The 13,165-nt window shown below is 44.9% G+C and overlaps 1 protein-coding gene and 1 pseudogene across 2 annotated transcripts; both read left to right on the top strand.

Annotated features, from left to right (window-relative positions):
- The first annotated feature begins 683 nt into the window (after positions 1-683).
- Positions 684-1,640, top strand: LOC149852593 (olfactory receptor 2V1-like). Its single transcript, XM_090030143.1, has one exon. It carries the CDS (start codon positions 783-785, stop codon positions 1,638-1,640), a length of 858 nt encoding a protein of 285 aa, XP_089886269.1. The 5' UTR covers positions 684-782.
- Positions 1,641-8,789: 7,149 nt separating this feature from the next.
- Positions 8,790-12,944, top strand: LOC149852594 (olfactory receptor 2V1-like; annotated as a pseudogene). Its single transcript, XR_016439260.1, has 3 exons — positions 8,790-8,914; positions 11,791-12,736; positions 12,870-12,944. The product of XR_016439260.1 is annotated as an olfactory receptor 2V1-like (transcript).
- The last annotated feature ends 221 nt before the right edge of the window (positions 12,945-13,165 follow it).

Below are 13,165 nucleotides of genomic sequence, written 5' to 3' on the forward strand. Positions count from 1 at the left end.
TTCACCGTCTTTCCCAGTTTCCTATGGTCTGCACTTGCTCAAGAAGCTTTCTATGCCAGCATCCAAACCATTAATAAACACTTTGAAAAACAGCAGGGCCGGGACAGACCCCAGTCAAACTAAAGATGAATGCCAGGCCATGTCACCTGGTTCTGCATTAGTCTTTAGAATAGGGGTAGGGGCTGTATGGGAAAATAAGTGACAATAAAGATGTTCATGACTTCAGAAAGTTTGAAAAACACTGATCTAAAGACAAATACTTCTGTGTCTAAAGTATGTAGATATAAGAAAATGAAAGGAAAATCATTTTCCAACAAAAGAAATGTTTCAGGAAACATATAATTTTTCCTATCACAGGCCCATAGAATCAGCTGGGTGGGACCCCCTACAATATTTCTGCTGAAGCTGGGCCAGACAGGAACAAGGGGAGCAGGATGTGGGGGACCAGCAAGCAGAAGCGATTCTGGCTAGACAGTCAATTGATGAAGGCACTATCCTCAGGGCAGGCAAGTTTCTGTTTTCTGCTGCCAGGGCTGTTTCTTCAATTTTTAGCAGACAGCCATTTCACAGAAGAGGGGAAGTGATTCTGAATCTGGCACCAAAGGGTTTGCACAACAAGAAACGTGTGCCCACTCTATGAGCTTTTTCTTCTGGTCTTTCCTCCTTTCCTTCAGGCCCAGCCAAGGGAAGAGGGGGAGCAAAGGTGCAATGCAACTTCAGCAACAGAATTTGTCCTGCTGGGACTCCTGAAGCATACCAAAGTCCACACCGTCTTCCTGGCCATGATTTTACTGGCCTCCGTTACTGCCTTCTCTGGAAATGCTCTCCTCATGCTTCTAATCCTAATGGATTCCTCCCTTCACACTCCCATGTACTTTTTCCTCAGGCAATTGGCCTTCATGGACATGGGTCCAAGCCTAATTGTTATCCCCAAAATGTCAATGGACTTTCTGATCCTGGGCAACACTATTTCTCTGGCACTTTGTGGGACCCAGATTTTCCTGCTGCTAATGATGGGTGGAGCAGAGGGTCTCCTTCTGGCTGTCATGTCTTATGACAGATATGTTGCAATTTGCAGTCCTTTTCAGTACCCCATTCTCATGAACAGGAAAATGTGCATGAGCCTGGCAACTGCTGTCTGGGTTTGTGCAACGGTGAATGCCTCAATTCATACAGCTTATACTATGCATCTGCCCTACTGCAGTTCAAAAGTCATTGATCACTTCTTCTGTGAGGTCCCAGCTCTGCTGAAACTGTCCTGCTCTGACACCTCCATATACGAGACTCTGGTGTTCATGAGTAGCATTGTCCTGCTCCTCATCCCTTTTTCCATCATACTAGCCTCTTATACTTGTATCCTCTCTACTGTCCTGAGTATGAAGTCTGCCAGAGGACAGCAGAAAGCCCTGACCACTTGTTCCTCACATCTAACTGTAGTGGGGCTGTATTATGGGGCAACTCTCTTCATGTACATCAGACCCAACACTTACCACTCTCCAGAACAAGACAAGCTGGTTGCTGTGTTTTACACTGTTGTCACCCCAGTTCTGAATCCCATCATATACAGCCTGAGAAACAGGGATGTCCTAGGAGCCTTAAGAAAGTTGCCTGAAAAATGCAGAATCCTCCCCCAAAACTGATGTGAGGTCTACTTGCCTGATCTGTGCTAGGCCTGAATGAAGCCCAGATGGGCACTGATGGGATTTTCTATAATAAAGAGCATTATACCTCCTTTACTATTGAATTACTTCAGAAAAGGTGTCAAGATGCTTCTTCCTGTCTCATCCCCTCCCCCTCTGCCACACACACCTTATATTATGGGAGATTGAACATGATTATTGAATGTAGCTAACCCCTCAAAGGGGATTGACATCCTGTATAGCCATAATCCTAGAGGAAATAGGTCATGTGTTTAGATTTGGACGTTTCAAATGCCCACTCATCAAGGCAGGACTTTTTTATTGACTCTTCTTCCACTTGCATCAGTTTTATACCCATTATATTCCACTGAGTTCAGCAGTGGAGCCCTTGGTGTTAAAGGAGAAAAAACAGCTCTGATTAAGTCCTTGTCTGCTATCTTTAGCAGCCCCAACATGAAAAAATGGAAGTGGCTGTTAACCAACTAGGTCCATAAAATTTGCATAAAATATATTAATTTGTTTTATGTATTGCATTGTGTAAAAAGGTAGGAGGGAGAAACAGGAAGCTTCCAAGCTGTATATCTTGGAAATATGCAACAAAAACTGAAAAGGAGACTGTTCCCAACATCACCTCAACAAAATGTACAAATCCATGGGATGAATTCATGTGTTTGGGAGGAAATTCTTATCAGTTTTGATTTCTAAGGCCTCCCATTGCCGTGGGCACTGTATTATTAGCACAAGATGTGTGTCTTGTTCCCCCTGCCCACCTCCCGAGCTGAGTCTGTGGCAGAGGTAGGAGGGCCCCACAAGGTCCTCAGGCAGTGGCTGATGAACCTGTTGATAGTAGGGCTGGTGCTGAAATTTCCCAGAAAGGGGAAACAGGTATGGGGTTTGGGGAGAAGAAAGGCCCCCACTTCACACCAGGGAAAGGAGAGTTTTGAACAGTAGGATCATCCCCGTGGCACTCAGGGTTCTGTTGGCTCAAATGGCCCAAGCAGCCCCAGGACAGGTCTGTGCATTGCGGACTTATGTAGTAAATAGTGCAATGAAGCTATGAAAGGATGGTAAGGCCACAACAAAAGTGTTGGGTTACCCCCTTGACCCAGGAGGTAAGTCATGGACATCTTAAAAAGAGAAGCCTACAAAGGGTGGAAGTCAGAAATAACCACCAAAGAGGAGGACTTAGCAATAGCCTGCACCTGTAGGGAGCTGATTAGGACAGCAAAGGTGCAAGCCAAATACAAATTGGCAACTGTAATCAAAGACAACAAAAAGTCCTTGTTTAGATATGTAGGAAGCTGCAGAAAAAATAATTGAAGCATAGGGTTCCTAATGGCTGAAATGGGATGGCTGATAACTGACACTGAGATCAACAACGAACTCCTGAATGCATACTTCACATTGGTATTCCAGCAGTCCAAGGATGTTAGCCTGCTTGGGTAGGATATGGGATGATTATGGTGGGGGTGATCACCCTGCCATAGTTGGTGAAGATCTTGTGGGGAGCACCTACAAAGGTTAAATATCAAGTCAGCAGAATCAGACGAACTACACCCGAGTGCTAAAAGAAGTGGCTGACATCATTGTGCAACTTATGGCAAAGTTATGTGAAGAGTCTTGGCACTCGGGAAAAGTCCCACATGACTGGAAGAAGGCCAATGTGGTGCCTGTCTTTGAGAAAGGAGGATTCTGGAAATTACCAGCTAGTCAGTTTGATGTCAAGCCCTGGTAAAATCCTGGAGAAAATTGTCAAAGAAGCCATTACTGATCACCTAACAAAAAATCAGTATTCAGAAGGATAGCCTACATGGCTTCACTATGGGCCAGTCATGCCAGGCCAAGCTCATTTCCTCAAGTGTGACCATGGTCTTCCATAGTTTGGTGTCATCAACAAACTTTGCCAGTTCAGTATTTATACCCAAATCCAAATCATTGGTGAACATGTTGAAAAGCACTGCTTCAAGTACTGAACCCTGGGGGATGCCACTGGTCACCTTCCACCATGTTGACTCAGTTCTGTCAATCAATACTCTTTGGGTCCTACCTTGGAGCCATCAGACCATAAAGTAGTCGGGGCCATATTTTCCCAATTTTACCATGAGGACATCATGGGAGACCTTTTGAAGACCAAGTTTATGACATCAACCTCATTTCCCCTATCCAGGTGGCGAGTCCTCCTCTCTGGTGGTTATTTCTGACTTCCACCCTTTGTAGGCGTCTCTTTTTAGGATGTTCATGACTTACCTCTTGGGTCAAGGGGGTCACCCAACGCTTTTGCTGCCTTTCTTATGAAAGGAAATGGACTTCCTTTGTGCTCCTAAGATTGCTTCCTTGAGAAATGATCACTTTCCTCGCACTCCCTTCCTCACTGGACTGTGGTCCAGCAGGGACTCACCAACCAATCTCCTAAGCTTGTGGAAGTCAGCTTTTCTAAAATGAAGGATTTCTAACCTACTGTTAAATTTCCCTGATTTATGGTAGATGGAGAAAGTGATTATCTTATGGCCACTGTCACCCAGTTTCCCTTTGATCCTCAGGTTGCTCAACCGATCATCCCCTTTGGCCAGAACCAAGTCAAGGAGTACCTTGCTCCTGCTCAGCCTGTAGACTTCTTGAGTTAGATAGAGCTTCTCAATGCAAGTGTGGAAGCTTTGTGACCAATCCAATCTTGCTGAGTGCTCATCCCATGGGATGTCTGGGTGGCTGAAGTCAACCCTGATGACTATGCCCCAAGAGCATACAGCCTCTGCCAGTTTTCTAGAGATCCCTAATTAAGCTCTTCCTCTTGGTTTGGAGGACTGTAGTACACTTCAACATTCCAATCCCCTTCCCATTGCTCTCCCTGTATCTTGACACAGGGGGTCTCAAGTTGCCCTTCTTTTTTTCCAATCTTCACTTTCAGGGAGGTGTAATGTTGTTTCACAAAGAGAGCAACTCCTCTGCCCTTCTTCCCAACATGATCCCTCCTATACAGGGTGTCATCCCCCATTCCTGTGGTGCACTTGGAGGAGAAGAAGATGATAAGGAACAGTCAGCATGGATTCACCGAGGGCAAGTCATCTGTGACCACCCTGATCGCTTTATATGACATGGCGATTAGCTCTGTGGAAGCGGGGAGACCAGTGGACATGGTATACCTCGATTTTAGCAAAGGTTTTGATACAGTCTCCCACAACATTCTTGCAGACAAGCTAAGGATGTATGGGTTGGATAAACGGACTGTATGGTGGACTGAAAAATGTCCAACTCATTCAGCTGAGAGAGATAATCAGATGGCTCAATGTCTAGTTGGCAGCTGGTATCAAGCTGAGTGCCCCAGGGGTTGGTCCTGGGGCCGGTTTTGTTCAATGTCTTTATCAGTGACCTGGAAGATGGCACAGAATGCACCCTCAGCAAGTTTGCAGATGACACCAAACTGGGGAAGCAGTAAATATGCTGCAGGGTAGGCCTAGGATTCAGAGTGACCTAGACATATTGGAGGCTTGGGCTAAAAGAAATCTCATGAGGCCCAGCAAGGACAAGTGAAAAGCCCTGCACTTAGGACAGAACAATCTCATGCACTGGCACAGGCTGGGGTCTGACTGGCTGGGCAGCAGCTCTGCAGAAAATGCCCTGGAAGTTACAATGAACAATAAGCTGAATAAGAACCAACAGTGTGCACTTGTTGCAAAGAAGGATAATGACATACCAGGCTGCATCGGTCAGAGTATAGCCAGCAGGTCATTGGAAGTGTCTGGTTATTCCCCTGGTGAGGCCACATCTGGAGTACTTTGTTCAGTTTTGCACCATCCCACCCCTGCCCTTTCCCCCAAAAGGATGTGGACAAATTGGCTAGGTTCCAGCAGAGGGAAACAAAAATGGTGAAGGGGTGGGGGATATGACTTATGAGGAAAGACTGAGGGAACTCAGCTTATTTAGTCTAGAGAAGAGAAGACTGAGTGGGGATTTAATAGGGGCCTTCAACTAACTGAAGGGGTGTTTGAAAGATGACAGAGCTGGACTGTCCTCAGTGAACAGAGACCCATTTATGGGCCTGCAGGAAAGAGCTGGAGAATTTGGGGCCAAGGGAATGTATCTTCTAGCTGCACAGGACATGAGGCTGGCCCTTAGTTTTTGCTGGTACATACATCTTAACCAGAGCTCTCTCCTTCCTGCCCAAATCAAAAACAGCCTCAAGTTCAGTTCTGGTGAGAGTCCAATTCAGGGCCAAAAGGGGGTGAAGGAGGCTCTGACCCTTAATCTGTACTCTGGGAATCCTGCGGGTTTTCCAGTGAAATATGGGTCAGATCTTGGTCTGTTGCTCTCCTTGTGAGTTTTGACATTGTTTTCACTAGGAGCAAGCTGGGCCACTGACTTTTTTGGTGGATTGATTACTTGAGAAATGTGTTAGGGGTTTGAGACTGGAGCATCCCCCCCCCCCCCCCCCGTCCATTCCAAAGCTCTGTTCTTGCTCCCACATATCTGTGGCATGTTGCTCAGTGAGCTGGCTTCTGTCCTGGAAGTGAAAGGTCCCGGGTACCAGCCGATCCCTCTGATCCCAGTACAACAAAAGCTTCCACTCCTGCACTATGATCCACCCTTTCTTCAAAGACGATGGTAGCGGCACGTTCCAAAGAAGTGGTAGAGAATCGCTTGGTTCATTGGCTCATGGCCAAACAGCAGTGTGGTGGTTCGAGTGTTGTGCACCAAAATCCAAGTTACCCTAGTTTCATGGCCAGCCTAGGCAAGTTGGTGTAGGGCTCAGGACCTCCACTATCTCAGGTCACTGTCTTAGACAGTCAGCTATAGAGGAAGAAAATAGAGAGAGAGAGATGGCACATGCACATGTAGAACATTTTCCTATCCTCTAGCTAGGTCCAATAGTAATGGGTTTTGGCTAACTCCATTCCCAGATATCCAATATCTAAGCTGGATCTGGACACAGGAACCATGTCACTAGTTGCAGTTTATGTGGCCATCGTTCACCCTCTATTGGTGTTGTGTGTCCTGAACAGGACTCTGGCCTAGATGTCAGTGGTAGGCCCCATCAAAAAGAGCAGACCCCTCCACTATCCCTGTGGACCACATTATGGTTCTTCAGACCATAAGTTTGATAACTCTGCACTATATAGTCCCGTTGAGTTGTCCTGGTTCATAGTGTTATGTGCACAGGAACAGAATGCCAACTGGGGCATAAAAGACTTTTTTTGGGGACTTTCACAACCCAGATCTGGAGACAACCAAACCTGAAAGCCTACAATATAACACTTATAAATTCTATTTCACTTTAAAATGCCTCAAAGGCATGGAAGTAATCACTTACCAGGCCATGAGCCAGGCATTACTTATAGGAGATCCTCCTCTTTCAGCTGGCCCACTGGGAAGTGGAGAAAGGGAGATATGTGGATCTAGGAAGAAGACAAAAAAACAGGGATGCAGCTCAAGCTGTGCCTCAGATGGAGGCTGGCCCTGCCTTCTAGCCCTTAGACCCCTGATCTGGGTACTGAATGGAAACTGCTTCCAGAGGTGTGAATCTAGGGAATGCTGGGCAGTTGTATGTCACCACTGTAGTAATTGGCAGCCCTAGTAAACACAGGTATGTGTGAATGAGATGAACTAAGTAATGGACTTTATTGTGGAGCAGACCTATGCAGACCCTCAGTCTCTATCTCCAACTCCTCGAACTGTAGAACCAGCTCCCAATTCCCAACACTTGTAGTCTTCCGAGTAAAGGAGTCTCTCTAAATTATAGCTTCTATCATCACCATCACAAGGAAATTGAATCCCAAATTGTGCAAAAGTGCCAATAATTAGTTATGTGGTCTCAGCCATAGAGACATAATGGTCAAGCACTGAGATCTACCTAGCTGTCAGTCCTGCCTTTCTTAACTTTCCCATTAATCACCATCTTGCTTCTTAGATGCAAGTCCATTTTCAGACTTGTGTACCTACAGGCAAGCCAGTCTCAGATAATGAACTGCATTTATGGTTCTCACTCAAGAAAACCTGCGGCTTCTTTGTATAGAAACTCTGCAAAACTCAGGTGTGTAGGCCTGGTTCCCCACCAGAATTAGTATTATTCAGTTAATGTAGAGCACTGAGACCCATGTAGACCCACTCATTTTTTCCCCCTGGCTATGTTCAAAAGTGACCCCTTGATATGGGATATGTTTTCACATGCATGTTGGAAGAATGGCTGGTCCTCATTGATTAATGTCATCTAGGACCAGTTAGGGCCTGGATTCCTCTTGCAACAAAAGTTCCTAAATGTTGGGATGCTTTCCCTCATGAACAAAATACACTGCACATAACTGCAGAGTTTCATTTAGGAAAAAATTAAATATTGTTTTCCCTTTTTCAAAATGTTGTGTTTTGTAGCCTCTCCCACCTTGAGCCAATGGAGGAAAAGACATCTCCTCAAGCAGAAGGCCACAGTTGTTCCCTTACATCTCTACAGAGAAGTTTAGTACAGGGCCTTACCTGTTTTTGAACTTTAATTAAAGATTTGGGAAAAGAGCCCCCAGGGCCTGGGAAAATTAATGTAATTGTTTTGTTTAGTGCTTTAAAATAATCTCTGCTTGGATGATGTAATTCTCCCAATGTTGATTTAGCATATAACAGACTGGCTTTTCTCTGAGAATTACTCGTGCTTTCATATCTATAAGAACTTGATGTGGGCACCGGTAGAAGCAAGTTGGGGATGCATTGCTATTACTCCATCTTCCTGTACTATGTTCAATGCAAAGGGTCCACCAGTCTCTTTGGTATTCATTCCAGATTCTTTTTATGACCCTCTCAATGATCCAGTTTTTAGTCTACAGTAAGAACCACAAAGATCTTTTCATATTTCAGGCATGGATCTTTAATGAAATATTTTGGAATCTAATCTAATGTAATAATCTTTCATTTTGGAAAAGGAAGTGGAACTGATACACAAACTATTTTGAACTGATTCCTTTCTGTAAGAATATAATGAGCAATATTAAAGGATGGACATATTAATTCAAATCCTCACTTCCTGTCTCTGTAACGATGCAATGTTCTTTGATACATTTTGAATTACAGAAAGATGACATTTACAGGAGTTGATTATTTCTTTCCATAGTGCAATAGATATTGATCACAAAACTATGCTTCTGTTATAGGTGTTTATATACTAGAGTGATGGGGAAATGAATGATGTCCCTAGGAATAGAAAATCCCAGTAGAATATATCTGGAAGAGTTTCTGGCTCAAGAGATCAATATTTTCTTTTCTGGAACTGCTCTCTCAACTACATCACACTCATGAAGGTAAGTGACTGTTTCCTAAGTTTTCCAGTTACAGAGGTTTAGATCTTGAGAAATAGGTACATCTTACTGCCAACACCAGCACTCTTCTATTTACTTTTCTGTATCTGATTTCAGCTATGATTTTTAAATAAAGGTCAGAGTAAATGCTTCTTCATGTATTATCTCAAATAGTAGCGTCAATAATAACATGCATTAATTTTAGCAGAAAAACTATTAAAATGTGATGAGCATAATATGTAAATGTACAGATAACTTCATGAATTAGTGGAATAGCCTGTCTTTAAGTAAAGCAGAATGTTGCTTAGTAAAGGTGTGGTTTATAGAGCTTTGCTAATAGCAGTAGGAGCAGCAGTTTACAGAGCAACAGTAGTAAGGGGTGAAATACTGGCTGTACAGCCATCGTGGGGAGAAACTCTATTTATACAATTTTATTGAGCTACAATTCATTGAAAGATTCAGATAAGGATTTTTTATTCTGATCTCATTCAAATGTTCATGTCTAGTTCTTTTGAATCCATCCCCTAGCGAGAACATGCAAGGTTTGTTTTGTTTTTTTTATGTGCCTCACAAGAATGAATCACATAGAGATTTGGATTTCAAAGATTAACCTTTGGGCTCTGTCCCTGAAAGCCTCCTGCCCCTGCAAGACTTTGCACCCTGTTATTGTATTTAGTGGAGCTAGAGGCTCCACTATCATCCATGGAGCTGAGCATGTGCCCAAGCTTTGCAGGATCACATACAAATGGCTTTACTGAATTGTCTGTCTCCCTTCTTTCACAAGCTACCCCGTGGCCCCTGCTGGGGTTGTTAAAGGGCATGTTTCAGACACTTTGAGTTGCCTGGATCCTTAGCCTTTGTTAAATCTTTGGCTGCCTCCACATGCTCATTCATTGCTCTAATTCGAACATAGGAGTGGGCTTGATTAATTAAGTCTGCTCTGTATGCTAATTGGAAGGCTCCAGCATTGCCACAGCATCACATGTACTGAGCTCCCACATGTTGTAAAATGGCCATGATGCACTTTATCTAAACCTCATTGAATGAGGTTTAAATAAACCATCCCACTGCCATTTTTAAATGTGGAGGGGCATAATACATTTGACAGTAAGTTTAATTAGAGCAGCTCTCCAGGAACTGCACCTGTTATATATAGCAAGTTATTTAGCAGACTTTGTGGGCATCTCACAAGACTACTCTGTGCATTTCTGCTATGGTCACAAACTCATGACCTTCTTAGGCTACCAAACCTGCACTGTAGCACCCGCGCCACCCCAGCCCCCAGATGTTTGGACTGAACATGCAGAGTGATGACAGAGCCCTGGCTCTCCAGACCTACAGCAGGGGACCACGGGGATGTATTAGGGGACCATAATAAAGATACGACAGCACTGGAGGAGAGACAGATTACAACACACACACAGCATGATCTACATCTTCATTAATGATGTGGACATTGGAGTCAGGAGCAGACTGGCCAAGTTCACTGATGACACCAACCTTTGGGGCAAAGCATCCACACCAGAAGACAAGAGGGTGATCCAGGCTGACCTGGACAGGCTCAGCAAATGGGTGGACGAGAACCTGATGGTGTTTAACACCGAAAAATGCAAGGTTCTCCACCTTGGGAAGAAACCTGCAGCATCCTTATAGGCTTGGCAGTGCTACGCTGGCTAGTACTACAGATGAAAGGGACTTGGGGGTCATCATTGACCACAAGATGAACACGAGCCTGCAATGTGATGCTGCAGCTACTAAAGTGACCAAAACATTGGCTTGCATCCATAGATGCTTCTCAAGCAGATCCTGGGACACCATTCTCCCCTTGTACTCGGCCCTGGTGAGGCCGCAGCTCGAGTACTGCGTCCAGTTTTGGGCTCCACAATTCAAAAAGGATGTGGAGAAGCTTGAGAGAGTCCAGAGGAGAGCCACGCGCATGATTACAGGTCAGGAAAACAGACCTTATGACGACAGGCTGAGAGCCATGGGGTTCTTTAGCCTGGAAAAGCGCAGGCTCAGGGGTGATCTGATGGCCACCTATAAATTTATCGGGGTGACCAGCAGTATGTGGGGGAATGTCTGTTCACCAGAGTGCCCCAAGGGATGGCGAGGTCGAACGGTCATAAACTACTGCAAGACCATTTCATGCTGGACATAAGGAAGAATTTCTTTCCTGTCCAAGCCCCCGAGGTCTGGAACAGCCTGCGATCGGAGGTGGTTCAAGCACCTACATTGAAGACCTTCAAGAGCAAATCGGATGCTTATCTTGCTGGGATCCTATGACCCCAGCTGACTTCCTGCCTTCGGGCGGGGGGCTGGACTCGATGATCTTCCGAGGTCCCTTCCAGCCCTAATGTCTATGAAATCTATAAAATTTATGGCTGGATATGTCTGTTTCAGTCATGGCACAGAAAATAGGACTGAATTGCATAATCCTTCAGCCAAAATGGTACTGAAGACCACAGTCAAACAATTGCTTATATTGTTCTAAGTAAAAAATAATCTGATTTGTATAAGGAATTCAGCAGCACAGAAAAGAACAGAAAGGAAGCGAAAAGGGTTTTTTTAATTAATAAATCTTTCAAAATAAATCTCCCAGCCCCCACTTATCACAGGCACATGGAATCATTTGGGCAGGATCCCTGAAGCCTTCCTGCTGAAACTGTGAGAAGGGGGACTAGCAGATAGAGAGTCTGACTTGGCAGCAAAGTGCTGAAGGCCCCATCCCAAAGGGAAGCTAGTCTGATTTCTGCTGCCACAGCTGTTTCTCCTGCGTGGAGCAGACAGCCCTTTTGCAAATGGGCCACAAATATGGCATCACCAAGTTTTCAGTACAAAACATGCACTTTCTATGAGCTTTCTCTCTTTATTTCCTTCAGGACCAACCAAGAGAAGTGCAAGTGGAGAGGCAAAATGCAACTGAATTTATTCTGCTGGGACTGCTGAATCACAGCAAAGTCCACATCTTCTTCTTCGCTCTGATTTTACTAGCCTTCATTACCGCTGTGTTTGGGAATGCTCTCCTCATGTTTCTAATCCAAGTGACTCCCTCCCTTCACACCCCCATGTACTTTTTCCTCAGCCAATTGGCCTTCATGGACATCTGCCCCAGCCTGTTTATAATCCCCAAAATGTCAGTGGACTTCCTGACCCCAGGCAACACCATTTCTCTGGCTGGCTGCGGGACTCAGATTTTCCTCATGTTGACCATTGGTGGAGGAGAGTGCCTCCTTCTGGCAGTCATGTCTTACGACAGGTATGTAGCCATTTGCAAACCCTTGCAATACCCCGTCCTCCTGAGCAGACGAGTCTGCCTGGGCCTGACAGCCACAGTATGGATTTGTGCTCTCATAAATGCCTTAGTTCATACCATTTATGCCATGCGTCTGCCCTACTGTGGCTCAAAATCCATTGACCACTTCTTCTGTGAGGTTCCTCCCCTTCTCAAACTGTCCTGCTCCGACACCTCCACCTATGAGACTGTGGTGTTTCTGAATAGCAGTATTTTGCTCCTTATCCCCTTTTCCATTATAGTAGCCTCTTACATATAATCCTTGCTGCAGTCCTGAGGATGAAGTCAACCAAAGGACAGCAGAAAGCTCTGGCCACCTGCTCCTCACACCTGACTGTGGTGGGCATGTTCTACGGGGCAGCAATGTTCACGTACATGAAACCCAATGCTTACCACTCAACCGGGCAAGACAAGATTGTGCCTGTGTTTTACTCCATTGTCACCCCTGTTCTGAATCCTGTCATATACAGCCTGAGAAACAGGGATGTTTTAGGAGCCCTTAGGAAGCTGGTTGGAAAATACTGAGTCCTCTAGTAAAATTGATAACCACAGTTTCCTGTTATGTGACTGGTCTGATCAAAGCCAAGAGACTATTTTGAAACATTCAGAACAAAGAAACCTTAAATTTCTGCGGCCCCTGCCTTAACTGTCTGTGTCCTTGTGCAGAACACGGGCATTCAGGCTCCTCTGTCACTTGATCCTTTCGGAAAAGCCTTCCAGCCCCTGTTGCAGGAGATTTAACCAGATTATTGCAAGACTATGCAGGATTGAAAACCTGTGTAGCTCATGTCCTGCAAAAGGCTTAAATTCTCTTGCAGGACATAGGTCAAGTCTTCAGACAGACACATGCCCAGCAGCCACTTTGCCAGGTGAAATTGGGCCTGAATCTTCTACTACTCACATCTGTTTTAAAGCAATTAACTCCAGACAGCTCATCAGTTGAATCCTTTGGTTTTACCAGA

The sequence above is a fragment of the Crocodylus siamensis genome, chromosome 15 (assembly GCF_052110815.1).
Source record: "Crocodylus siamensis isolate JL-2025a chromosome 15, ASM5211081v1, whole genome shotgun sequence".
NCBI classification, from domain to species: Eukaryota; Metazoa; Chordata; order Crocodylia; family Crocodylidae; genus Crocodylus; species Crocodylus siamensis.